The sequence below is a fragment of the Urocampus carinirostris genome, chromosome 6 (genome assembly GCF_059441175.1).
Source record: "Urocampus carinirostris isolate Australia breed hairy pipefish chromosome 6, RoL_Ucar_1.0, whole genome shotgun sequence".
NCBI classification, from domain to species: domain Eukaryota; kingdom Metazoa; phylum Chordata; class Actinopteri; order Syngnathiformes; family Syngnathidae; genus Urocampus; species Urocampus carinirostris.
Genome location: NC_142354.1, coordinates 28,172,220 through 28,198,393, shown reverse-complemented (window position 1 = coordinate 28,198,393; position 26,174 = coordinate 28,172,220). Strand labels below are relative to the sequence as shown.

General features: G+C 38.0%; 2 protein-coding genes across 6 annotated transcripts in view; one reads left to right on the top strand and one right to left on the bottom strand.

Moving 5' to 3' along the window:
- Window positions 1-220: 220 nt before the first annotated feature.
- On the bottom strand, window positions 221-9,337 carry olfml3b (olfactomedin-like 3b). 5 transcript variants are annotated; one of them, XM_088338594.1, is made up of 5 exons: window positions 9,031-9,337; window positions 6,864-7,049; window positions 6,313-6,513; window positions 2,978-3,263; window positions 221-2,709 (listed from the first exon to the last, which is right to left on the bottom strand). In XM_088338594.1, the coding sequence occupies exons 3-5, from the start codon at window positions 6,511-6,513 to the stop codon at window positions 1,925-1,927; spliced, it is 1,272 nt and encodes a 423-aa protein (XP_088194720.1). In that variant the 5' UTR covers window positions 6,864-7,049; window positions 9,031-9,337; the 3' UTR covers window positions 221-1,924. The 5 variants fall into 5 exon arrangements, with proteins under 5 accessions (XP_088194720.1, XP_088194717.1, XP_088194715.1 ...); XM_088338591.1 differs by lacking the exon at window positions 6,864-7,049 and having other exon boundaries at window positions 9,023-9,337; XM_088338589.1 differs by lacking the exon at window positions 6,864-7,049 and having other exon boundaries at window positions 6,313-6,567.
- Window positions 9,338-9,450: 113 nt separating this feature from the next.
- avil (advillin) overlaps window positions 9,451-26,174 on the top strand; it is a 32,214-nt gene continuing 15,490 nt past the window's right edge. The window contains exons 1-13 of the mRNA XM_088338588.1: window positions 9,451-9,590; window positions 12,919-13,025; window positions 13,120-13,194; window positions 13,264-13,460; window positions 17,016-17,124; window positions 17,201-17,311; window positions 19,696-19,901; window positions 19,986-20,064; window positions 20,886-20,984; window positions 23,835-23,988; window positions 24,087-24,187; window positions 25,477-25,614; window positions 25,691-25,849. Of these exons, the coding sequence (XP_088194714.1) occupies window positions 12,966-13,025; window positions 13,120-13,194; window positions 13,264-13,460; window positions 17,016-17,124; window positions 17,201-17,311; window positions 19,696-19,901; window positions 19,986-20,064; window positions 20,886-20,984; window positions 23,835-23,988; window positions 24,087-24,187; window positions 25,477-25,614; window positions 25,691-25,849 (1,488 nt within the window). The 5' untranslated portion in view covers window positions 9,451-9,590; window positions 12,919-12,965. The remainder of the gene's footprint in view (window positions 9,591-12,918; window positions 13,026-13,119; window positions 13,195-13,263; window positions 13,461-17,015; window positions 17,125-17,200; window positions 17,312-19,695; window positions 19,902-19,985; window positions 20,065-20,885; window positions 20,985-23,834; window positions 23,989-24,086; window positions 24,188-25,476; window positions 25,615-25,690; window positions 25,850-26,174) is intronic.

Here is a 26,174-nt window from a genome sequence, read left to right as displayed (position 1 = left end):
TGAACCCCTAATACCCCCAATAAGCAGGTTCGCGTCTTACATGGCTGCAATACAAGGCCGCTATTGGGAAATGTGAAGCACACTGTAAAGCGCTTTGGAAAGTCATTGACTTGAAAAGCGTTATATAAATGCAGATCATTTCATTAACATGGACAGGAAAATGAACATGCAGAGGACGAAAAGCAGTTCCTTGTTCATTAGTACTCCAACAACATTATACTTCTCATTTATTTTATTTGGTGAAAACAACTTGATCCAACTTGGTTCACAGAAATCCACAGTGCAAAGCGCAAAACACAACAGTGCTAGCCAGCTAGCAAAGATTTTGCTATAGTTCGAACCACTGCTGTCACATTTGATTACATGGATTCCGCAGACTACTGTGAGGGTGATTATATCCATGTTTGTATTTCATTATAAGTAGACTCAAGTCAACTATTTTCAATCGGGCTGAGCGGACTTTGCCCTTATGAGCTATAATCACAACCAGGCAAAACTTCATTAGCTTCGTGAAAACCGGCAGGAAATTTGCTAATGCCCGCAGATATTTAGACTAGACCTCCTGGTTCACTAAAAGTTTACTGAGAACGGTTTGTGAATGAAAAATGGAACTCAAGCAAAATCATTACAGAATACAAAATCCAAATGCAAGTTCAAAATACTTCATCTCTTCTTATTTTGAGTGTTTACTAAACTTAACAGTTTGGTCATTTGAACCTTAATCACACCCTGATAATGATATTAATAACATGTTAGGCTGTTATTTTAGAAATGCATGTCAAACTGGTAGCCCTTTGTGCTAATCCTGAACAAAAAATGTATATCTCAGTTCCAAAAAGTTGGTGACCCCGGAGATGGACACTCATGTACAGTAAATGTTTTGTTACAAAAGACAATAGTACATAAGGTTGTAAAGTCGTTTTGCCAGTAAGCTCACTCAATGTAGTTTGACCAAAACTACTTTTTAGCTACATCAGCGTAGTACCGTAAATTCCGACCTCCAAGTCGCTGCTTTTTCTCTCTCCTCTACATTTACTCTCAGAAGCTGTCAATCCTCACTAGCAGCAGTCAATATTAATTAAATTGGCATTAACTAATACGCAAAAGTGTGCCTGAAATATTTTCAAAACAAAACTCTGTACTGTCCTGACTAGAACTCAGAAACCCATACAATCACAACAGTCTATACATTCTGAGCCTTGCGACCTTAAGCTCTCCCATTCCTTGCGCACATGACAAAGTGATGGAGAGAAAACCAAGTATTGATTCTAATACCTAAAATTTTTTTTTATACATGCCGATTTACTAAATAAGGAAGAACACAATAATTACAGTATCTGGCTGACGGTTAGGGTTAAGACTAATAGCAGGATAACATGATATCGCAGTTTTGGGCCTTAAAGGAAATCTATACTTCATAGTTAGGCACCAGCTCCCACTACTGCACTTAATTCATTCAGCCGAAACCTTTAGTCAGAAAATACCTGGTATTTTTGTAACTGATTTTTTTTAATGTGGTGGCAATACTTGGTCTCCTCTATCACTTTGTCACGTAAGCAAGGGATGGGAGAGCTTGAAATCAGCTGCATAGCTCAGCATGGGTACAGGCTGTTGTGATTATACGGCCTTGAGTTGGTACAGTATATTGAGTTTTATTTTGACAATGTTTTTTATATTATATAAATGCCAATTTAATATTGACAGCTGCGGAAAAAGTTAGCAAAACGAGTGTGTTAATCGCGGAATATTTTGATCATTTTCTGTAATAGACATTTCCCCGCGTTTTTGTTTTTTTTTGTTTTTTCAAATTGTAAGTAAATCTGGTGCGGCTTGTACAAAAGCAAGTTTGAGTCTTTTTCTTAAATGTTCTCTTGCGGCTTTTAATCAGATCCACTCTGTAGTCTGTAATTTACGGTATTTGTTGCTAAATCTCAAGTTTCTTCTTCATGACAAGTTTGTAGAGAATCTGGTAGCCGTCATCCCAAGCGTAGAGCAGCTGCTCTAGCGGGTTATATTTGAGACTGGCGTGAGCCCCGTAACGTTTGGGGAAATAAACCAATGGAACGTCATCGTTGCTCACCATGTCGTTAACGTCAAAAACGCACTGGACGTGGGATCTTCCGGGCTCCGCAGAGTTATAGACCACGTATAGTGTCCCACAAATGACAAAGGCGGCTTCTGCGTTCTGTCTCGGGCAACCGCTGTCCCAAGTCTGCTCCACTCCCAGTGAATCAGCGTCCAATTTAGCTAGGGAGATGTGCCCCTTATTCTGATTGGTAGAGTAGATAGCCCAAAGGCCTTCCTCATCCACAGCAAGGTCCATCACAGTTTCCGGACTCAGACTGTACACCGGAATGTAGTCCTGGTCTGGGAACACGACGCTATCTACGACCCACTTGTTCTTCAAGTCGTATTTGACCAACGTCAACTCACCCGTCTGAGTGATGAGATAAGCGTGATTATTGTAGACAATGTGTCCCGTTCCCCGCAAAGCGGAGAGAAGCTTCAGCTGCCTGGAGGAAGACAAACCCTGCGATCGGGTAAAGTCTTGAACAGAGGGAAATTCGAATATGGTGTCTTCATCGGTTCCGTTAAAGACGAAGACCTTCCCCGAGCCGCCACCGGTGTCTCTGGTCCACATTCCTTTGGGACCGCCTGCTCTCTTCAAGATCTTCATGGCCTTGATGCTGGAAAGCATGTCGTTGCAGTCTAAAGAAAAGATCAACACAAATGCGTCATTGCATGTGGAATTATCCACTTGTTATGCTAATGGGTATTTAATTAACTACTGTAGTCCGTCTGGAGTCACCATACTTGTCAACGCTACACTTTTATGTATGAGACTACCGCTTTTCTCCTCTTACCCTTGGAGAACCGAGGAACCCTTTTCTTCTTGTGAAATTTATGACCAACCGTATAAAGAGGTACCACTTTAGTATGTCAAACAAGAATTAAAAATAAAAAAATCAAATCTCACCAGTGAGTTTGAAGTATTTGTTCTTCTGCTTCTCCTGCACCTGAGTGACCTGCTGCTCGATCAGCTTGTCATCCACGTCCACGCAGGGCTGAACCCCGTTTTGAGTCTCCAGGTAATCCAGCTCGCGCTCCACCCGGTCCACTCGCGTCCCCATACTGTCTAGGCTCACCCGGAGCGTCTCCTTCTCTTTGTCCAGGCTCTCCAGCTGTGCCACCATGTTTTGTTTGAGTTCCCTCAGTTCCGAGGCGTAGCGGGTGGCCTGCTCGTGCCACATGGAGATGCGGTCCTGTTTGGTCCAAGTGGGCATGGTCAGAGATTTCAGTTTCACGATTTTGAAATAGAGATGAAAACTGGTCCAGAAGGTTAAGTCTTAACCCATAGGACCACAAGTCTTTGTTGAGTCGAAATGTTCAGGTTTCTGGCTGAGTCAAGTTCCTGACCACGCGTCTCACTGTCTTTGTCTCTTTTTTTTCTCACACTTTTTATTCTCTCTTTGTCTCTTGTCTTTTTATCTCTTCCTCTCTTTTTCTCTTTCTCACTGTGTCTCTTTTCTCTCTCTAACTTTCACCAACACCTTTCTCTTGTTCTTACTGCCCTTATGACCCCCCCATGACATGTTATAATTTCAACGTTGTTCTTGGTCCTCATTTCTAAACTCATTTTTGTTATTTGTTTTCTCCCCAAGTGGAAAATATTTTAAGAGTATCTGCTGGAATAGCTGTTTCCAAATTAAATTGAAAAATAAAACAACCATTTTATGTCCGAATGACTAAAAATTTTTTTTTTTTTTGTATCGCTCTAGCTAGCTTACTAGCTAGCGATCTGTTGCTTGATCATCAGATATCGCTCCAGCTAGCTATATAGCTGTCTGTCACTATTATTTCCACTGTTTTAAGTGGTTTTCCGAATTATATAAAAATATACCACACAATTCTCTTGCATTGCACAACATTTGGAATATTTTACTTATTTTAATACATTAAAAATAATCCTATCTTCCTGTTTTCATGACCAATCAAATGAAATGAGCTAAACATTTTTAAAGCTGAAGGCTACTTAGACATTTTAACATAACTTAATACTATGTTGTTACTATGTTATTACCAGGTTATAATTATTAGACGTTAAATCAAATTTACCAAAAAATCGAAAATGCCAATTCACTGGTGAGGTATTTTCAAAACCTTTTTGTGGCTACTCAGGTGTTAGTAGGGGGCTACCTGGTGCCCAAAGGCACAAAGTTGGAGAACCCTGAATGGTGATACTACTTATTGAATTTCCTTTGATTCCCTCTGTTTGGGAATCATTGCTCTAGTTTATAAACCAGTAGGGCGTGAGGGACAAATTCATCAGCCAGCATCACATTTGGCATTCACGAGTCCCAAATGGAAGAGTCTGAGTCATGTCCAAAGTCTTATGTATAAGCTACAAGTCAAAAATCCTCCAACTTCAGCAGCCTCAGCTTCTCGGTATGTGCGAAAAATTAACAAGTGAAACCGAGTGAGGAATGTGAAAACACAATGTTTACATAGATTTCAATGCCGGAATACAGTAACATGAACAGCTACATCATTTTTCCCTGACGTCAAAGCTGTTATCCTTTAACGGTATAGTCACTGTACCATATAGGATAACAAGTGTCCAGGAAGGAAACTCCGATAGATGTTCTGGAGACTTTCCACTCTGGATTTTGATGAAGTAACAACTTCCTCAATCGTCCTGATGAACGCAATCTTCTGCGGATATGGGGCTATTTTTTTTATGATAATTATTTCCGTCTACAAACACTACCCTGAAAATCACTTAGGTCAAAGTCAAAGCCCATGGGCTACATCCGGCTCTCGAGACATTTACAGGAATCGTGTATTTGTTTTCGCTGTTCCTTACCTGAAAGTGTTGTGAAGGTTAATAAACGTTTACATTTCTTCATTGTATTTTAATCCGGTTATATCTTAAAATATATTTTAGGTTAGTTAAAATAGAGAAAATTGCTCGTTAGCTCAGATGGAATGTTTTGGCCTCTGAGGATGTTCATTTAATGTTCATATTATGGGGATATTTATCTAAAAGGAATTAGTGCCTGTTGAGAATGAAAGACTCCAGACAGAGCCATAAGAAAACATTGCTTTATTTATCTGATCATATTGGAATTTACTTTTTAGGTTTTCAGTAGGTTCAATTAGATTTCACTAGTCTTTTAAAAAGGTGCACATAGTTTAATCCAGGCGTCTCCAACCTATTTTAAGCCGAGACCTACTTTCCGTACTTCTCATGTTACTTTATTTTTAATACGTTCTTACCAGGCTCATTATTGGCAGTAAATAGACTCAGTCAACCACTTAAAAAAATCATTTTACTATAAAATGACCCAGCACTGGTGAGCTATTTTTGGTACAGGTCCGTAGGCCCCAAGCTGTCCTTAAGGGACACTCTGAAGCCTGCGGGCACCACGTTGGAAATCCCTGGTCTAGTGACTACACTATATGCATTATTTAAATGTTTAAATAATCAGTCTGGCCCTCAACTTGTAGCTTGATATTTTATTTAGCCATTCCATCCATTCGGCCTGCTGTAAATATTGTTCTTTTGAGGTATATTATCTTTTATGTTTTATGTATATGTTTATCCCAGAGTTCCACACAGACTCTCATATGTATGATTCAGGGTTCCCGCGGATCCTTGAAATGTCTTTAAAAAAAAGAATCTCATTTTTTTTATCCATGATGGTAAATGGACAACATTTCTTAGCGTTTTTAACCAGTCACTAAAGACCTCCGAAGCGCTTTACAATACCCATTCACACATTCACACACCGATAGATCATGATAATAATGCTTTATGAATGAAGCAGAAAGTGTTCTTTAGAATTACAGTCGTAGTCATCTGTCAGTTTTGACTGAGGAGCCATGATGTACTGTAACCATCCTTTTTATTTATTCTTTTCTATTTCTAAAATTTTGGAGAATGCTGTGGTTTTTAGAAAGAAAGTTTTCAACTGGAGTAAAATGGGATTAAAAATAGAATAAAATAACCATTTGTTTAAAATTGCTCTAATTCATGTGTTTTTTTTTGTTTCAATTGTGTTTTAATTGTCAACTGCGTCTTAAATTGTATTGTAAAAGACACTATAAAGTGAAAAAGTCTTGAATTTAATTTGATGTAGGAACCCTGTCCATTGTAATCAATGACAAAGACAATTCTGTTCCATTCTATTCAATTCATCTATACATCTTCACAGCTTTGTTTCCCACAGGATACACCACATCTGCATTCCATTGCCTTTTCCGTCCATTCCCCATAAGTTTCCATGCTGAGTGAAAAAAAAGAAGTCTCACCTCGATAGCAAGCAGCCGGCGCTCCAAATAGTCTATCAAGGCCTGGTGCTGTGCGCCGGCTAAGCACAGCGCGCTGATGAATACAACGAATCCTCTCATTTTGTCTCCTCTTGCTCCTGCAGACTGGCGAAGTGTGCTGAGGAGATCCCCAGAGGCGGCTTGGAATGTCCAGCTGAGTTGGGTGGGAGGAGCCCACAACATCTGGTGGAGATGGAAGAGACAAGCACACCCCCTTGTTTCTTTTTGGCGGTTTACCTGATGAGGTGAATTTAAAGTTTAGCTATTTTTTTGTAACAGATAATGTTACTGAATGGGAGCTGAGCCATGTCATAATATGTGACTTTGTTGGCATAATAAAGAAGGGGGTGGGATAAATATTCAAATGTACCTTTTACCAAATTGTTCGAATTAGTTATCTGACTCCATTGACCAAACACAACCTACATTCACCCAACAATTTATGCGCGCTTGTTTCTTGATGGAAAAGATGAACAAGAAAGCCGACATGTTCACACGGGGGCAGATTTAATTTCATTAGCAATTTTTTGTACTCCATCGAGAATGGCCGAATTAGTGTCGTTGGTGTCTCTGGCAAGCCTCTCTGAAGTCCTCCAGCCTTCTCTTCTCGGCCCACGTCTCCCTGCAAGATGGCATGCCGGCTCTTCCCATGGGCGCTCCAATGAAGCCCAACGTGAGCTTCACAATCTCAGAGACGAGCGTCCAGATGTCTGTGGTTCCTCAAAACAACGGAGAACATTTCTCAAAACAATGCCTGCAGACCTCCGTCATCAGGGCCTTTCTGCTTCTGGCTGTGCTGATTATCTTATCAGCCATACGTCACGTTCCCGCCATTCCTGTAAACAATATTTCCTACTAGGGTGCCCTGAACTTTCACTGCTAATTTAATAAAGGCACAGTCAGTAAATATCTACAGCATTAAACTCAAGAAATGTAACTTGTATTCAATCGTATAAAATCCTTTATAGTCAAATGTATAAAATCCTTTAGTGGTCAATATCACTTTTTCATATCCGATGCAAAACTTCGGTCGTTTGGATAGGTCGAACCCAATCCTTTACTGTTTTTTTTCCATTTTTTTATCTGAATGTCATATTCTTGTTATCAATCCAACCATTATCTGCACCGCTTATCCTCAGTAGGGTCGAGAGGATGCTAAAGCCCATCCCAGCAATCCCCGGGCAGTGGGCAGGGGACACCCTGAACTGGTTCCCAGCCAGTCGCAGGGCAATATTCTTGTTATATTGTGGTTAATATTTGAATAAATACTTTTATTTACATTTTATCTGTACCGCTGGTAGAGACAAACACTGTAAACATTTGCAACACCATTCAGAAAACTAAAACCGCTGATTAAGTAAATAGATAAAATAAAAGGGAAGATGGATGTATAGAAATAATACAAACTATCATTCAGTAACTAATAACAGTAATAAACATTTAATTTGATTCAATATTAGGAATAAGATAAAAATCCATCGATCTGCACCACACATCAGATGAAGGTTTGATAACACAGGAAGCACAGCGGCTTAGTGATTAGTGCATCCGCGGCACAGTTCTGAGGTCATGAGATCGAACCTTCCTCTGTGAAGTTTGCATGTTCTTCCCGTGCTTGCAGGTTTCCTCCGGGCACTCCTGTCTCCTCCCACATTCCAAAAACATGCATGTCAGGTTAATCAGCCGGTCCAAATTGTCCCTAGGTGTGAATGAGTGAATGAATTGTCTGTCTCTGTGTATTCTGCACCTGGCTGGCAACCAGTTGAGGGTGTCCCCTGCCCACTGCCTAAGGACAGCTGGGATGGGCTCCAGCACCCACGCGACCCTACTGAGGATAAGCGGTGCAGATGAAAATAACAAAAAAGAAAAGAGAAAATTATCAATAATACACAAGAAAATGAAAAGGGGGGATAGCTTAGAGCTAATAATCATCTATGTTAAAGTGCTAGCAATTTAAGATTATAGAATTTAGACGTAATAAAGTTGCATATATTAAATATTCAAGCTCTTTTTTTAAACATTCCAATTTACTTTTTTAAATAATTAGATTTAGCATCATTATCAGATAATTTTGCTCACTATCACATAAATATTGGATTTTCTTGCTCTTTGTGTTATTTTAAAGACGGCATTAAAAAGTTAGAGGACAAACATTAAAAAACAAACCTAAAAGCCTTTGAAGAAAGAAATAACAAATCGTCTCATGCGTTGTATTATTTCCTTCTTATTTCACTATATATTAACATATATACATATTAGTAAAAGAAAAATTGATCCAAATAATTGATTTAAGTAAAAGAATACTTCCAATTAATATTATTATTTCACTACATAAAAATATTCATAATTTTGCAAATTTTTAGTGTTTTTCTCATATACAATATCCTTCAATATTGTCACTTAATTTTAATAAAAGACATTGATTGATGATTAAATGATTATTTTTTCGTAAAAACAAAATAAAACAAAGGAATAACTATTTCACTAAAACAAAAAAAAATATTGTACTGCTTGCAATGTTGCAATATATCCGTTATTACCACTTTCACCACTCTTCTTTCTGAGTGAATAATTCTAACAGTCCAACACATGTTTTTGTGGTCCCGTGTCTGCACGTTCAATGTTTACATTGGGTTATTTATGGGTCTTGGGTTTTATGGATATTTATTCTTTGAATTTGGTATTTTCTTACAATCTCACCATTGGATGAATGGACGCTCCAACGAAGTTTCATTTGTCTTTGACGATGACAATAAATTTTCTGAATCTAAATCCGATAGTCCTCTAAAATGAACAGAATCATGTTTTTTCCTAATTTACTCTGTTTTACAATATTCCATCTTAATTTTAGTAAAACAAAATGTTGCACTCTAATTCAATAATTGATCAATAGTAAAAAAAATAACATTTGGGGGGACTACACAAATAAATGTGAAAGTATTGGCTTTTGAATCTCAAGTTTGAATGTGCGTGGACGTTCTGTTGATTTTTGGACACTTGACTTGCAAAACCCCACTTAAGAACTCTAATTCCGCATTGCACAACGTTAACGCTGAATGTCGTTACATGTCATGACTGTGAGCATCATGACATCAGAGAAAACCTTACTTTATGACATTGTCTCTTTTTCCTGACCATGATCTTAAAAGCCTTACGTTGCCATAGCACTGCCCTGTTGGCGTTGGATTTTTACATTAGACGGACTATGTACCAAATATCAGGAACAAGCCCAACATTTTGATCAAATCTCTTGAGAAATTGTAAGTATAATTTGTTAGATTCCCATTTATCAGTATACAAAATGCTGGTGAGTCTCAAAAAAAGCCTTGAGGATTTTACTGTTCTTTACTAGATCACAGTACTTTTAATTATAGAGCACGGAACCAAACGGTACTTGTCGTGAGTCTACTACTCATTATTTCCACCTTTTAGAGTCTTCAAAGAGTAAAAAAACTGAAAGGAAAAAATCTTCTCCCTGTATTTTTTCCGTCTCAAGTGAACCTCTGTACTCATGCTGTGATTCACTGCCATTTTCCAGAAGTTTTTCTCTAAACAGTTTCATTTGGACCTCATTTACGTCACATTCCGATCGAGGCACAGCCGCCCGGTATTCCTGGAAAGATGGCAACATACTAAAGCACGTTTTTGATTCGGCAAGGCCGAAAAGGTTATTTAGCTTGTCATTCATCGTCTTTTATTGCGTAAGTTGCCGAAGCAAATTTGAGGAGAAAGTCTGGAAAATGGACAAAAGTGAGACGTTCGGATTCTGCAAGACTGAAATGTTATTTAACTTGTCATTCAAGTTCTGTGCGTCAAGTCATGTTTATTTGTATTGCCCTTAATCCCAAGGAGTCTCAAAGGGCTGCACTGACCACAGATTATTGCAAACTACAGACTAGTATTACACCATCCCCTGATCTAAAACCTACGTGAGGGCAAGGAAAAATTCAACCTCAACACGAGGTAAATGGAGAAACCTTGAGAAGGGACCGCACATGAGGTAATTATCCCAGGATGACCAAGCGGCAACCGATGTTGCAAAAACAAATAATACACAGATATTGTCAACGTGAAATGAAAAATGGCTCATTCATAAGCTATAGGATAGAAATGTGTTTTAAGCCTGGATTTAAACCGTTCCACTGAGGTTGCAGATCGAATCTCATAAGGCAGAACATTCTACAACACCGGGGCCCGAATGGAGAACGCTTTCAAACCTGCGGATCTCTTCTTGGCTCTTGGGATCACTAGTAGACCAGCATTTTCAGAGCAAAGGCTCCGGACAAAAACATAGGGGGAAATTAAATCTGAAAAAAATGAGGGAGCAAATCCGTGCATGATTTTGTATACTACCAACAGAAACTTAAAATCACATCTTAAGCTTACAAGGAGCCAATGCAGGTTAGCTAAAATCGGGGTAATGTGATCAAACTTTCTTGTCTTAGTTAAAAGCCTCGCTGCAGCATTTTGTACCAGCTGAAGGCTCTTGATTTTGGACTCTGGGAGACCGCAGAGTAGTACATTACACTAATCAAGAGGGAAGGTAACAAACGCATTCATTTTAATCCCTGCATCAGACTGGGACACCATAGGTTGAATTTTAGCGATATTGCTAAGATGGAAAAAGCTGTTCTCGTAATATTCTTAATGTGTGTTAGCATGTGAGAAGCATGAAAAGTGCTCACTCATTCGATAAGTGTCTATCGTAGCAATATATACAAGTTTGCACTTTTCTGATTTTTCTACAAGAATGTCACATTTGAAAATGTATTTATTTTACATAACATAAGGCTCACAAAGAGGGAGCGGACTTGATTGTCCGCTACGAATACCCATAAACCTCAAAAGAGGCTTGGCGAAAAAAGAAGAAAAACTGTGCTTTATGGTCAATTTGAGTCTTGGTAATTTGTACTCTCCCATGTGCTTTGTTGCACTTGTTTTTGGTTGTACTGCACAATACAGTCGTCATTTAACACACACGGTCTATTTAATGCTCAAATAGCTTCATTTTCAAGGAAATACAAATTGTTCCGCTTTGGTAGCGCTTTCATATATTATATATATATATATATATATATATATAAATATACACAGTGGAACCTCGGTTCTCAACCATAATCCGTTCCAGAACCCTGTTCGACAACCGATATGTTCGATCACCGAAATCATTTTTCCCATTAATAATAATGTGAATCGTTTTAATCCGTTTCAACACCCTGAATGTTTACCTTGAATGTAGACCAAACATAAAGCTAACCTAGGCTAATCGTACGTTCGCGTTATCGTAATCTTCCGTACGAAAGATTACGCTAACATGAACGTGTACAAGTCATTTAGCACCCGGGTCTCCACAACAAGTGGTGAGCGGTTCATTGGAAAGGGGGCTCCGTTCCAACACCCTGAATGTTAGGCTCCGTTCCAACACCCTGAATGTTTACCTTGAATGTTTAACGTAAACATAAAGCTAACCCAGGCTAATCGTACTTTCGCGTTATCGTAATCTTCCGTACGAAAGATTACGCTAACGTGAACATGTAAAAATAAAAAAAAGGATAAAGGAAAGAATTATGAATAGGATTTCTTACCTTTGTGGTGGTCAGCAGAAGGCGCAGGTGGACGGTGGGGAGAGGAATGGAGGAGGAAAATTATTGTTTGGAAGGGTGTTCTTTTCTCTTAAAATACCTCACTCCCTTAGCCACATCACTAGATTTCACAGACTCCTTCTTCTTTAGTATCGTACTGATCGTAGATTTAGCCATGCTGTATTCCCTAGCAAGATCAGACACTTGCACACCTCCTTCATATTTTGCTATTATTTCTTTCTTTAATGCAATAGTTGTACGCACTACTTTTAATTTTTCACCTGTAGCAACTTTGCTGCTTGCACTGACTTTCCTCGGAGGCATAATTAGGGGCTAAAACACTTTGTACACCATATTAAAAGCAAAAGCAAAACGAAGCAGGTCCGCATGCAATAACAGTTGGTCACAAAAAGAGCGATCTATACCCGTACGCCGCTCGGCATCGCACCCTAGCGTACGCACTCACGCATTACCGGCGTTCGAGCTCCGATTTTTTGACCGAACAGCGAAGCAAGAATTTCTCGAAATTTTGGGTCGGACTCCGATTTGTTCGAACTGAGAGGCGTTCAAAAACCGAGGTTCCACTGTATATATACACAGTGCCTAGGAAAATTGTCCCTCCCCCCCTGGAACCTCTTGTTATATTGCCATATATTGTTATATTTTAATATACATTCAATATTTTTGCTAGGCACTGTGAAAAAACCAAGTGACAACAATGAAAAGCACACGTGTTCCATTTGAATACAAGTCAATATTTTTTGGACTACTTTGCCTAACCAGTTACGATATACTATACTTTGTGATTGGGTAACTGAACTGCTAGTGAAGTCCCAAACCATGCAAATTCATGCAAATTGGTTTTCTAACTGCATCGCCTCTTTGACTATTTCTTATCAAGTCCACCGAATTCAATTGTGTATTTTATGTACGCTACATATGCATATGTAATCAGTTTGGTTGATGCTCAGTTCAAGTCCACTGGGCGATGTTTTTATTTAACCAGGTGAAAACATCAAGTCACTGAAGTATCCTTCTGCGATCGAGCGCAACATGGAGTACACATTTCGAGCTGTAACTCACACCCCTGGGATTGTAATCTGGAGAATTGAGGTACTTGTTTCCCATCACATCTCGCCAAAACAGTGATGAATACTCTGAGAACACAATGAAAGAAACAGATGTGTTTTTTTTTAATGTGAAACAGCAAAGGGAGCTAGTTCAAGTCCCGGAGAAGTCATGGGGGCATTTTTATGAGGGCGACTGCTATGTTCTTCTTCATGTAAGTAAAAGTATCTGTAAATGTTATCCAGTGTTTAAGATATTTTGTGTTTGTGTATTGATTCTGTAGACAAAGAAAGCTAAGGGCGCTCTGCGCTACGACATCCACTTCTGGATCGGTTCGCACTCTTCCCAGGATGAACAAGGCGCTGCTGCTATTTACACTGCACAGCTGGATGACTTTTTGGGGTCTGTGCCGGTCCAGCACAGAGAAGTTCAGGACCATGAATCCGACACCTTCAAAGGATACTTCAAGCAAGGAATATTGTGAGAAAATTATGTATCGCTTTTGTATATTCTGTTTAAAAAGAAATCGTTGTAGGATTTCTGCATGCCGTTACAGATGACCAAAAGAGGATACCAAAAGTCCACTCTGTAAAATACCGGTCTTCTAATTTTGAAAGTGACACTCATTTATTTATTAATTCGCAGTTTATTGATTTGACAATTAATTTCTAAATTGGTCAATTTGTTTGAGAAACGCACAACTTAATTTATACCAACTGAAGTCATCAATCATACATTTCAACAAGTGGGTGGACACCAGCTCAGTAGCCTAGATGGTAAGGCGCCCGCTTTGAGACTGGGAGGTCGGTGGTTCGCGCCCCGGCCGAGTCATTCGTAAGACTTAAAAAGTGGTCGGCGGCGCCCTCTGTTGGCTGCGGCTGCATCGGCTCGCTACAACGGGTCAGGTGCAATCGACATTTCGTTCTGTGTACGTTGTTACACAGAATGACAATACAAGGAAATTATATTATTATTATTATATTGTGGAAAGCGAAAATAACTAATGAAGGAACTGAACAGATTTGAAGCTTTTGAGCCCAGCACCAAATAGGCAATTATGTTTTTTTGTTGTTGTTGCGTACAAGTACCTTGAATGAGAGATAGTGTCTCTCTCTAATTAGTTGCTTCGCTCATTCGGGGGTCAGCTGGAGCTATCTTCTCAAAGAGAAAGTCTGAGTTGCTTTGGGGTGTTTTAGTCGAAAGAGCAAGGCACGTGTATTCATAGCAAGGCCATCACCCCACATTTGTAACACAGATCAGTGTTTCTCAATCAGTGTGCCTTTAAAAAGTATCTGGTGTCCAATTTAACCTTACACAGGGATTACCAATTTGGTGCCCGTGGTGCCCAGGTAGCACCCTAAGGACACTTGAGTAGCTCGCAGACTGGCTCTGAAAGTAGCTCCGCAGTGAGGAAATTTAAATTCTAACTGCCACAATGTTTCAGTGGTCGACTGAGCCTACTTGAACCCTACTTCTAATAACCACCAACCATTAAAATGATTAAGATGTTATTTTAGAAATGCATATTAAACTGGAAGCTCTAATCAGTAACATAAATGTAGCACTCAGCTTCAAAAAGGTTAATGACTCCTGATCTATTTGGTGACAACACATTGAACATTGATTTTGGTGTCAGGTCCCAAATACATTGCAAAATGTCTAGTTAGAGATATAAAATGGTAAATTAATCATCTTTTGAAGTAATGTTTTTGAAAAAAATCCATGCCTACAACATTTTAAATTAGTAAATAAAATGATTATAAAAAAAACAGTCATCAGCCATCTGCCATATGAAAACTTCTTTTACAATCGAAAATTGTATAAAAATTGGAGTAAAATAAGAGAAAAATAACTTATTTTTATATACTGTCATATGCAAAAGTTTGGGCACCCCTAATCATTTTCAAGATTTTCCTTTATAAATCATCGGTTGTTCGGATCAGCAATTCCAGGTAAATATATCGAACAGCAGACAAACACAGTGATATCTGAGAAGTGAAATGAAGTTCATAGGAGTTACAGAAAGTTTGCAATAATTGCTTAAACAAAAGTAGGCGGGTGCATAGATTTGGGCAAAAGAGCCTCCAAACGCTTCCTATAAATTCCAATGAGGGCCCTGATTCTGGTTGAAGGCATTTTTGACAATTTTTTCTTGACAAGACATCTCGACTTTACTCAGGTGGATGGTTTCCGAACATGGACACCCCACTTTAAATCACACCACAGATTTTCAATAATATTCAGGTATGGGGACTGAGATGGCCATTCCAGAACATTGTACTTGGTCCTCTGCATGAATGCCTTAGTAGGATTTGAGCAGTGTTTGGGGTCGTTCTCTTGTTGAAGTATCCAGCGCCGCTCAATTTCAGGTTTGTCACTGATTCAAGAACATTGTTTGCAAGAATCTGTCGATACTGACTGGAATCCATGCGACCTTTAACAAGATTGCCAGTACCTGCACTGGCGACACAGCCCCACAACATGATGGAACCACCACCAAATTGTACTGTGGGTAGCAAGTGTTTGTCTTGGAATGCTGTGTTCTTCTTCTGCCATGCATACCGCCCCTTGTTATGTCCAAATAACTCAATTTGAGTTTCATCAGTCCACAGCACCTTATTCCAAATTGAAGCTGGCTTGTCCAAATGTGCATTAGCATACCTCAAGCAACTCTGTTTGTGGCAGGTGCACAGAAAAGGCTTCTGCCACATTACTCTCCCATACAGCATCTACTTGTTCAAAGTGTAATAGTTGAATGATGCGCAGTGACACCCTCTGGAGCAAGATCATATTGTAGGTCATTGGAGCTGGTCTGTGGGTTGAGTTTCACTGTTCTCACCATCCTTCACCTCCGCTTTTCTCAATTTTTTTTGGCCTGCCACTCCGGGCCTTAACTAGAACTGTGCCTGTGTTCTTCCATTTACTCACTATGTTCCTCATAGTGGAGACTAACAGCTGAAATCCCTGAGCTAGCTTTTTGTATCCTTCCCCTAAACCATGATGTTGAACAATCTTTGTTTTATGGTCATTTGAGAGGTGTTCCGAGGCTCCCATGTTGGCTCTCTCCAGAGAAGATGCAAAGAGCAGAACAACTTGCAACTGGCCCCCTTAAATACCCTTTCTCATAATTGGCTTCACTTGTGTATGTAGGTCAAGGGTCAATGAGCTTACCAAACAAATTTTGTGTTCCAATAATTAGTGCTAAAGGTATTAAAATCAATACAACAACAATGGTGCCAAAATGTATGCACCTGCCTACTTTTGTTCAAGTAATTATTGCACATTTTCTGTAAATCCTATGAACTTCATTTTGCTTCTCAGACATCACTGTGTTTGTCTGCTATATGATATTTAACTGAAATTGCTGATCCGAACAACCAAATGATTCATTAAGGAAAATCTTGAAAATGATGAGGGGTGCCCAAACTTTTGCATACGACTGTGAATATGGGTAATAGTTTTGCATTAGATTTTATTCTTGTATTTTACGTTATTGGAATTTTTAGTCTTAAATACAATTATATAGATTTTCTATTTTATTGAAAATGTGTGAAAATTGTAAAATAAGAGCATTCTTATTTTAATTTCTATATATACTGTAAATTCCGGACTATGAGCCTTTGTCTCAAGCTTTCAACCCTGTGGCTTATGCAATGCTAATTTATGTATTTTTTTCCTGTTTACTCAAAATCGCTGATATATTTGTGGCTCAGCGAAATACATGGTTCACATTGTATTTCTTTTTTTAGATAGTACTGGAGAAATGATGAATGACCAAAAAAGAATGAAAAAAAGTGTACAAACCTATTGTATAATGATGACAGAGAGAGACAATTAAATCTAGAAAAAATGTAAAATACTATAGTGAACTTAGGCTACATCATAACCTGACTTTATAATTAAAATGTTAAGAAATTGAAGTAAAGGTTTCTTTTTTTTCTTGCTTTTTAATACTTTTTTCTATCAGCAATCTACAGTGAGATTTTTTTCAAAGGGATGATCTCGATGTTACCAAACTTTTGCGGTATTTCTCAGCTACAAGAAAGGTGGAGTGGCATCAGGCATGAAGCACACGGAAGTCAACAGCTACGACATAAAGAGGCTGCTTCATGTCAAAGGGAGAAAACGGGTTCTGGCTAAAGAGGTGACTGCACAATTCTGACACAGAATGCACAGAGAGTCTTGTGTACTTTGGCTGCAGCGCCTTCGACTGTTTCCAGGTGGCGCTATCCTGGAAAAGCTTCAACCTCGTGGACGTTTTCCTTGTGGACGTGGGAAGAACCATCATCCAGTGGAATGGGCCGAAAAGCAACAAACAGGAGAGGCTTAAAGTAAGCTTTTTCTGTCAGCACGTAACTTTGTGATTCTCCCTAATGGATCATTCTTTTCATTTTACTTTAAACGGAGAAAAAGTGTATTGTGATTTAAACAAGTAAAAGGTTGCTTCTTGATTTATATTCCGTCTTAAGACAGTTGAGGTGCCCACATACCTGCTCTGAAAATAGCTCACCGGTGAAGGGTCATTGTGATTTTCTACTAAAATCCTTTTTTATATTGGTTGACCGGGTCTATTTGATCCTATTTTTTTAAGGATTTACCTGGTAATAAAATAGTTATAACAGAGTACTAACAAGATAAATTGTTATTTTACAAATTCAGAAATAAATTCCAATTTATAGACATCGTAGACAAGAAAACTATTTAAGTATTGATATTTTTCAAGCAATTTATTAATACAAATTTTCAAAAATGATAATCTATTCATGTATTAACAAAATGTATTAATTTATTAATTTATGGGTTTTGTAAAGCGAATGAGCAAAAAATGTGCAGTTTTTTTAGCTAGCTATCTTCCTACCCTTTAGCTATTTAGCAAGCTATCCTGCTTGATTTTTCCTTTTTTTGTATAAATTGAGCAAACATTTGATCTTTTTTTGCTAGTTATCAAGCCAAATTTTGGCCTCGCTAGCTAGCTATCTAGATTTTGTTTAGCTTTCTACTTGGCTGTTTACCTGGCTTTTTCCTCTTTTAGCAAGCTATCTAGCTCACTTTCAGGTTTTTACCTGTTTACCTTTCCACCTAACTATCAAGCTACTTTTTAGATAATTAGCAAGCCATCAGGCTAAGTTGCTAATAAAAAATTTAAAAAATTCAGGGCAAAGCGGGTGCCCACTGCAATAATTAGTGACAAAAAGTAGCTTTTAGCCTCAAAAAGGTTGGAGACCTCTGATTTACGCAATATTAAGCTGAATCTATTCATTATCTGCACCGCTTATCCTCAGTAGGGTCGCGGGGGGTGCTGGAGCCCATCCCAGCTGTCCTCGGGTAGTGGGCATGGGGACACCCTGAACTTTTTGCCAGCCAGTCGCTGGGCACACAAAGACAAACAACCATTCAAACTGGCCAATTAACCTGACATACATGTTTTGGAATGTGGGCGGAAACCGGACTGCTCGGAGGAAAACCAAGCGAGCACAGGGAGAACATGCAAACTCCGCACAGGAAGGCTGGTAGCTGGATTTGAACCCACGACCTCAGAACTGTTGCGCGGACATGCTAACCATGCCAAGCAAAGCAAATGTTTGGGGGCATTTTCAAAATAATGTTTGGAAAATGTTTTGCTTGACTTTCAATGGACTGTGTGTATTATTTGGAGAAAGCCAATCAGAGACCCCACATATTTTGCTTTTTTGTGCCATACAGCCAAAACGAGGGCTAAAAAGCACAAGGGAGAATACAAAGACTTAAAAGTGACCAAAATGCATCCTCCTTTTTCAGTTTGTGACTGGGCAGGCAAAGTACCCCATAAAAAGATTAACATGTATTCAGTTTGGAGACAGGTCATTTTCTTGTCACTTGGCCGTAGATGCTGTTTAAGTATAACACACTTTTTAAAAGGGGCAGCGTGTATTATTTTGCACCTAGTGGTTATAAATAAGCAAATATACTTAAATTGTGATAAAAAACATGTTTTTTTTAATAGTCGAAGGTTGAGAAATTTGGGTACCCCCAAAAAGCTGTTTGTTCTTGTTTTTGTCCTTCCTTTTATTTCTCTTCTCTTCCTTTGTTCTTTTTTGTTTTTGTATGTTTTACTTCTTTCTTTTGTCTTTGTTTTTTACACCACTTTTTTTTTATTTCTTCATTTTCTTTTTTCTTTTTTTTTTCTCTTTTAAAAATTATTTTTGATTTCCCTTTTACCACTAGGAGGCACTAAATAACTCACATCGTCTCTGAGTATATTCTTGTTTTTCCATAGTTTTAACATTTTGGTGTTCAAAGTTTAGTTTTTTGTTATTGTTATTTTATGAAAACATATTGATATGTTGTTGAGTTAATTTGCATTATTTAGATTATACATACAATTATTTGAACTGTTTGTATTTTTTTTGGTAAAATTCGGAATAATATTTAAGGTAATTACTTTTCACTACATTTGATTTTTTTAAATGAGAACACATTTTTCCCTTATTTGACTACATTTGAAATCTATTTGGCAACTATAAGAAGAAAAATAATAATTTATTTTTCCCAATTTGCTTTTTAAAAAAATATTTATGTAAAGATTATATTTATTATTTAATTGTATGTATTTATTAATTTATTTAGTAACCAGGCTGTTGTGAGTGTTATTTTAGTTGTAATTTCCATTATTCATGAATGCATTGTTTTAATACCCAAAAGCAAGCACACATGGACTCATCTATTTACACTCCAGGGTATGTTGCTGGCTAAAGAGATCCGAGACCGAGAACGAGGAGGTCGGGCTGATATCAAAGTGATCGAAGGCGACGCGGAGGAAAGCTCTCCCGAGATTATGGAAATGCTCACAGACGTCCTCGGCGAAAGACACGTAAACATTACGGACGGACCTCTCGATGCAGTCTTAAGCCAGGAGCTGATGGGAAATCTCACTCTGTACCAGTAAACTCCACCCACTTGCACAATCATTCCATTTATTATATTTGTTTTTGTGTGAGGATTTCACTCTTTGTACTTTTTTTGCAGTGTGTCGGATGCTAAAGGGCAGATGCAAATTGTAGAAGTTTCTACCAGACCACTAGTCCAGGAGCTGCTCAACAGTAATGTGAGTTGCAACCTAAAATTTGAGTGAAAAAAAAATCAAACAAAGGCTAGAAGTTATCTTAGAAACTGTAAGTATCTGACAGTGATCTTGTTTCATTTCTTCTCATATTTTAAGACAAGATCAATCATGTTGTCTGTAAGTTCTTACATCCTTCACCAACTTTGTATAAAAACCAAATGTGTTTGTTTAAAGTGAATAAACGGTTAAACAAGGTACAGGGGTAAGCGAGTAGTTTTGGTGCACGACGTATCTTAAAGCAAAACCTATTTTAAGTCACTTTACCGGTACTCACTTCTGTGGACAAGACCAGTTTTGACTATCTTTTAACGGTAATTTTTATTAGGACCTAGAAAATAAAATGATATATATTCAGTAATGCCATGAAATTCTAATCACATATATTATGGTTTGTAGGTATTTCTTTAAAATGATGACGCATTTTAAAGAGCACTGAAATTATTTGATCTCGTAGTCGTGTTGGTTACGGGTATCAATGACTACCAAAACGTTGAGAGTCTGAAATACAATGCCATAATAGGGAACCTAAAATACTAACAAATAATTGATCCCTTTATACCTAAATGTCCGATAATAAAGTGAATTAGTTTGTTTTACTGATATTTGTTCACAATAAATACATATTCATAATAATTATATTCATTAAATAAAGGTAACAAATGAAAAAAAATGTTGCCATTTGGTCAAGTCTCCAACGTCTTTATTCTTCTTTGTGCTTTGTAGCATTTGTCTCGGTTGCAATACACAAAACACTGACATCTTACGGTTAAGGTAATATTTTCTATGATCTCATATGTATACAGGACTGCTACATTCTTGACCATTCCGGGTCAAAAGTGTTTGTGTGGAAGGGGAAGAAGTCAAATAAAGCTGAGAGGCAAATGGCCATCAACAGAGCTCTGGTAAGTGACACAGATACTTCTTTTGGACGAATACATAACACAGTATTATGCCCTCACGATGCCATTTAAACACCTAGTGGTGAACATTTGGTTTTCTTATGGTTTGTATTCCATTTCTGATCTTCCTGGCCTGCCGTAGCCAGTTAAGGGCGTCTTCAGGCATCAGGTAACAGTGTATAAGCACAAGGCAAACAAACAATACTCAAGAGCAGCAGGCTACAAGCTTAATTCCAACAGCAAACACTTGGAATATCTAAACCTTTTTACAAAATTATGATTTGATTCTTCGCTTAAAAGGCATAAACCACACTCCTGTCTCTTAAAGCCCTAGTGCGTAATATTTGATGGCACTTTTGTCTAATGCGAACGCAAACAAGTGCCACAGCATTCGACAAAACAGCAAGTATGGCGGCAAATTTCAGATAGGGATTCCACTATGTAAAAGAAATACAAATTTTATGACCTATCATTTTTGATAAAAGGTTAACATTGGTATGATCATGTATTTTTGCCTAGTGTTATTTTTAAAAGATTCCCTCTACCACTAGGAGGCACTAAATATTACACACTGTCCCTGTAAGTCTTTTTTCCTTAAGGATAGCTATCTGTTAAACTAACCAGAAAGAAAAAAGAGCAGAATATATAGATTATTATTTTTTACCCTTTGTTCATCCAAATACAAGGTTACACTACATTTATAGCAAACACTTTTATGCAGGGTTAAAAGTGCTTGAATTATGAGTGTTCTTTTAAATGCTTGAAATTCTTGCCATCTTTTACAACAAGTCTGCTTTCTGTTCTGCTATTGCATTTCTTCCCTCTTGAATAACGGAAGCTGGCATTAGTTTTTATGGCATTGTCTTAAGGCTGTAACCAAAGAGGAGTCGTACATGCTACACCTAAACAAGGCACTATTATAGGTAATCCTTGCACTAATACCCATTTGAAATATGAACATTAATTTTGGGCAGTGCAAAAATTAATTAAACATTTCAATGGGAAGAAATTCCCGCAACTGAAAATGTAAGCCACATATTACCTTCATTTTACCTAACAACTATATGGAGCCACATTTGTCTCAAAAATATTTACACAGATTGTTGAGATCCTCAAATACATCCGCGATTTACTCAAAATCTAAAAATCGTGACAAATGGACATGGAAGATTAAAAATCGCAAATGTTTATCACAAATATATTTGTGGATCTACAAAATACATGATCAACACTGGATTTCTTCTAATAATGGTACTGGAGAAATTATAAGATTGGCTTTGAAAGTCCTTAAAAAGTGCTTGAATTAGGCCATTATAATGTTTGTGAAAGGATTGAGAAAAACAGAAAGAGAAAAAGGTCTGTTGGGAAAAAGCAATTGCCTCTTTTGTTCCCTTTGACAGTGTAAACACTAAAATGAATACATTCAAGATACCAAATGATAACAGAGTAATACATAAACAAAGGAATCAGGTACAGGTAATTGTTGAAAATACTCATGTCTGATTCAGGTTAATACAGTCACACAACTTCTTTTCATGAGGAAAGATGAATTTAAATCAATGTATAGATTAATGTGAAGTCAGAAAGAAATGTTAATGATTATATTTTCTCATCACACCATCTGATTTATAATAATTACAAATCTTCATTGGTACGCTCTGTCTCGGAGCCTTAGTTAGCCCTTGTTATGCTTATGTTACGGAACAGTTTCTTCACCAGGTCCATCACCCCCCTAGACAAGTGCGCAAACTGAAAAATATATATCTTGCCAGTTGCATTGAAAAATGGGTACTTATGTCTTATTAGCGATTTATTTTGGAATTTTTGTTGCTGCTAAATGTTTTTGCATTCCAGGTGCTTCGCTAGAGCACCTGGGTATTTAAAAAAATGAACATAAATTGTCAAATGAGCTTCCATATAAATGATTTCTTAGTTATGTATGGCCAAAACATGGTGTTTTGCTGTGAGGCCTTGACTGTAAACTCTAGTTAAAAATGTGCCGTATGTATACATATAACACTATCTTGATTGAACACAGCATTGATTCAGCTTTGCATGCGCTACAAAAGGCTTCTCTCACGCATATTTCGGATAACATGGAGAAAATTTTGCTAAGAATCTATTCGTACTCATGAGTAGGTACCCGATCCCTGTAATGTATGCACAACAGACAGCACAGATTAAATTACCTACTCTTTCCCGTTTGCAAACATGCAATAAATAATACACAATACAATGAACATATAACAAGTTAAATAATGTATGCATATAAAATATGAAAATTTAACGTTTATAATAAAAATATGCATTGATTTGGTAGTAGGTAGACGGGTAGGGCGTGGAGGGAGTTATGAGTCCTGTAAGCCTAGTGGAAGAAGCTGTCCTTGAGCCTGCCGGTTCTGGCTGTGAGACTCTGCAGTGTTTTCAATGACGGCAGAAGGCTAAGGAGGCTGTGTGATGGTTGGGTGGGGTCTCCTGCAATCCTAGTGGCTTTGTGAGTGAGGCGTGAGGAGGACACCTGCGACCTTTTCTGCTGTTCTCTTTCGGCAGGACGCGGTGGAGGCACCATACCACACAGTGATGCAGCTGGTGCCTCTGTAGAATGAATGTAGAATTACTTGTTTATCCTGGAGTGCCATGTCTAATCTCGTTTGCAAACAATGTTCACCAAGACAATGACCATAAAGACGATTCAATCGAATTCAACATAAACGAGGATCAGTCCAAACCTTGGTTCTCAGACTTGAACAATAACATCTTGTATATATGACAGAGCGTATCCAGTTTAAATGTTTTTATTTGTATTGCTGGATAATCTTTTTAAAACTTTCATGATGCGGTCTGCCTTACTAGGAGTTCATCAAGGCAAAAAACTATCCCAGCACGACAAACGTAGAAGTGATAAATGACGGTGCCGAGTCGGTTCTTTTCAAGCAGCTCTTCCAGAAGTGGACAGTGAAGGAGCAGACTCCAGTCTTGGTCAAAGGGCGCGTACCGCCTAAAATTGGTAGGTCACTTTGCCTTCAACATAATAAACAAAAAATGCAGGGTGCTTAGTGACTGATTTGCTTTTTTATTAATATCATTGTTCACTGTTTTTTTTAGTTACTCTCAAACAGGACAATTATGACGTCTCTTTGTTGCACGAGATTCCAGAGATTGCTGCACAGCAGAGAATGGTCGATGATGGCTCAGGTGAAGTGGAGGTGGGTGACAATGACAATTTGTGCTATCCAAAACACATTTTAGATCAGTCCTGCCAAGTGACAACGGGAAAAACTTCACGACAATATGTACAAAAGTACAAATAAGTAATCAAAAAAGATTTTTTAAAATGTAGATTTTTTTTTCATAGCTCTGTCCTTATTGTGTTTACTACAAATAATACTGCAGAAATTCTACAACATTACTCCAAAACTAAATATTGAATTTAGTGCTTAACTCAAGGACCTAGAATACTATTTTTTAATTCTAAAAAAAAAGAAATACTACAGTAATTCTAAACAAAAATACTCCTACAATAATACCATCATACAAAAAATAACAGAAATACTACAAAAGTCATGATGCTTGCTTATATTTTGCTATTTGACCACTGAAGCAATGCTAAGCGATGTAAATACTAAAGCTAACAGCTAAACACTAAAACCAAATGTGTTTCCTACTTAAAATAAGAAATGTTTGATTATGTGGATTTTTTTTCAATTTCCATTTTTTTATTGAGAAAATTGTCGCCAGATGCTGTCACAGGACTTTCCAATGACCCATAAAGCAATGCTAGACAATACTGAAGCTAACAGCCAACCTCTAAAGCTAAATATGTGCTCAGTTCTTGCTCACAACAGCCAAAAATAAAAGAAAATACTACTTCAAATTAGAGTGCATCAATTTTCCATTTTCAAAGGATTTAATTGTGCTAGGCTGGATGCCAATGCTAGTTGCTAATGCTAATACAGCTAGTGACAGTCTGTGATGTCAGCTGCTTAAGATAGTTGCCAGTCGCAGATAACAACCCCTAAAATGATTTCTAAAATACAGAGTATAAAGCTTACAGTTAACCGCCAAGGCTAAACATGTTGTGGTATGTTATGTGTATTCATTTCCACTCTTCCAATATTTTTAACTGCAAAGATTTTTGCTAGGAAGAAGCTGCCTCAGCAACACTAGCCGCTATTAGGCGCTATTAATGCCAAAAATGTTTATTTTATCACAAGTGGGCTCAGTTTTACAAAGAAAAAAATATTAATATAAAATTTCTACCATTCACTAAACTGAAATGTCCTTTTATATTGATGGATTGAAATACAATAAGATAAAGTGCAAAAAACTTTTTTCGTGAAAGTGAAAAAATACTCAACAATTCCTGGTAATGTACCAAGATCATTTCAGGAGAAATGCAGGCCACAGGTTTGACATTTGTGCCTTTAGATAACATGGTATAGGCATTGAAATCATCTCAAATTGAACATTATAACACGCTGGTTATTATAATCAGGTTTGGAGAATCGAGAACGTGGAACTGGTACCCGTTGACCCTCAACGTCACGGCTACTTCTACGGAGGCGACTGCTACCTTATCCTCTACTCGTACTTGGTTAACAACAAACAGAACTACTTGCTGTATTTATGGCAGGTGAATACTCCCTCATTCTTGTTTCGCCACATCTTCGGTATTTGGAATCATCTCCAACCACGGATCGTCGTTTTAGGGCCGCCACGCCACGCAGGTTGAGATGGCGGCGTCTGCGCTTCACGCTATCGATATGGATCACATGTTCGGTGGGGCCCCGGTTCAAGTTAGAGTCACCATGGGGAAGGAGCCCAAACACTTTATGACCATTTTCCAAGGCAGGATGGTCATATTTGAGGTATGAATACAGTAAATATTGTTTTTTTTCTTCCTGTTACAAGGGGAGTTTTATCTGCTTGAGGCCAAAGTCCAGTCGAGTCCTGTTTATTTGTGTAGCCCTAATCACAAGGAGTCTGAAAGGGCTGCACAGAACACACATTATTGCAAAGTACAGATTATTATCACACCATCACCTGATCTAAAATCTACATGAGGGCAAGGAAAAACTCAAAAACCTCAACATGAGGAAAATGAAAAAACCTTGAGAAGGGGGATCGCACATGAGGTAGTCCCCCTTCCAGGATAACCAGGCTGCAATGGTTTTTGTAATAACAATTAATACA

Excerpts from the sequence above, each read along its gene's own strand:
- olfml3b (XM_088338589.1), bottom strand. Across the intron at positions 3,264-6,312 it reads GCCGGCTGCTTGCTATCGAG|GACCGCATCTCCATGTGGCA; the intron begins GTGAGACTTCTT and ends TGGACCAAACAG. Across the intron at positions 2,710-2,977 it reads CAAATACTTCAAACTCACTG|ACTGCAACGACATGCTTTCC; the intron begins GTGAGATTTGAT and ends TCTTTTCTTTAG.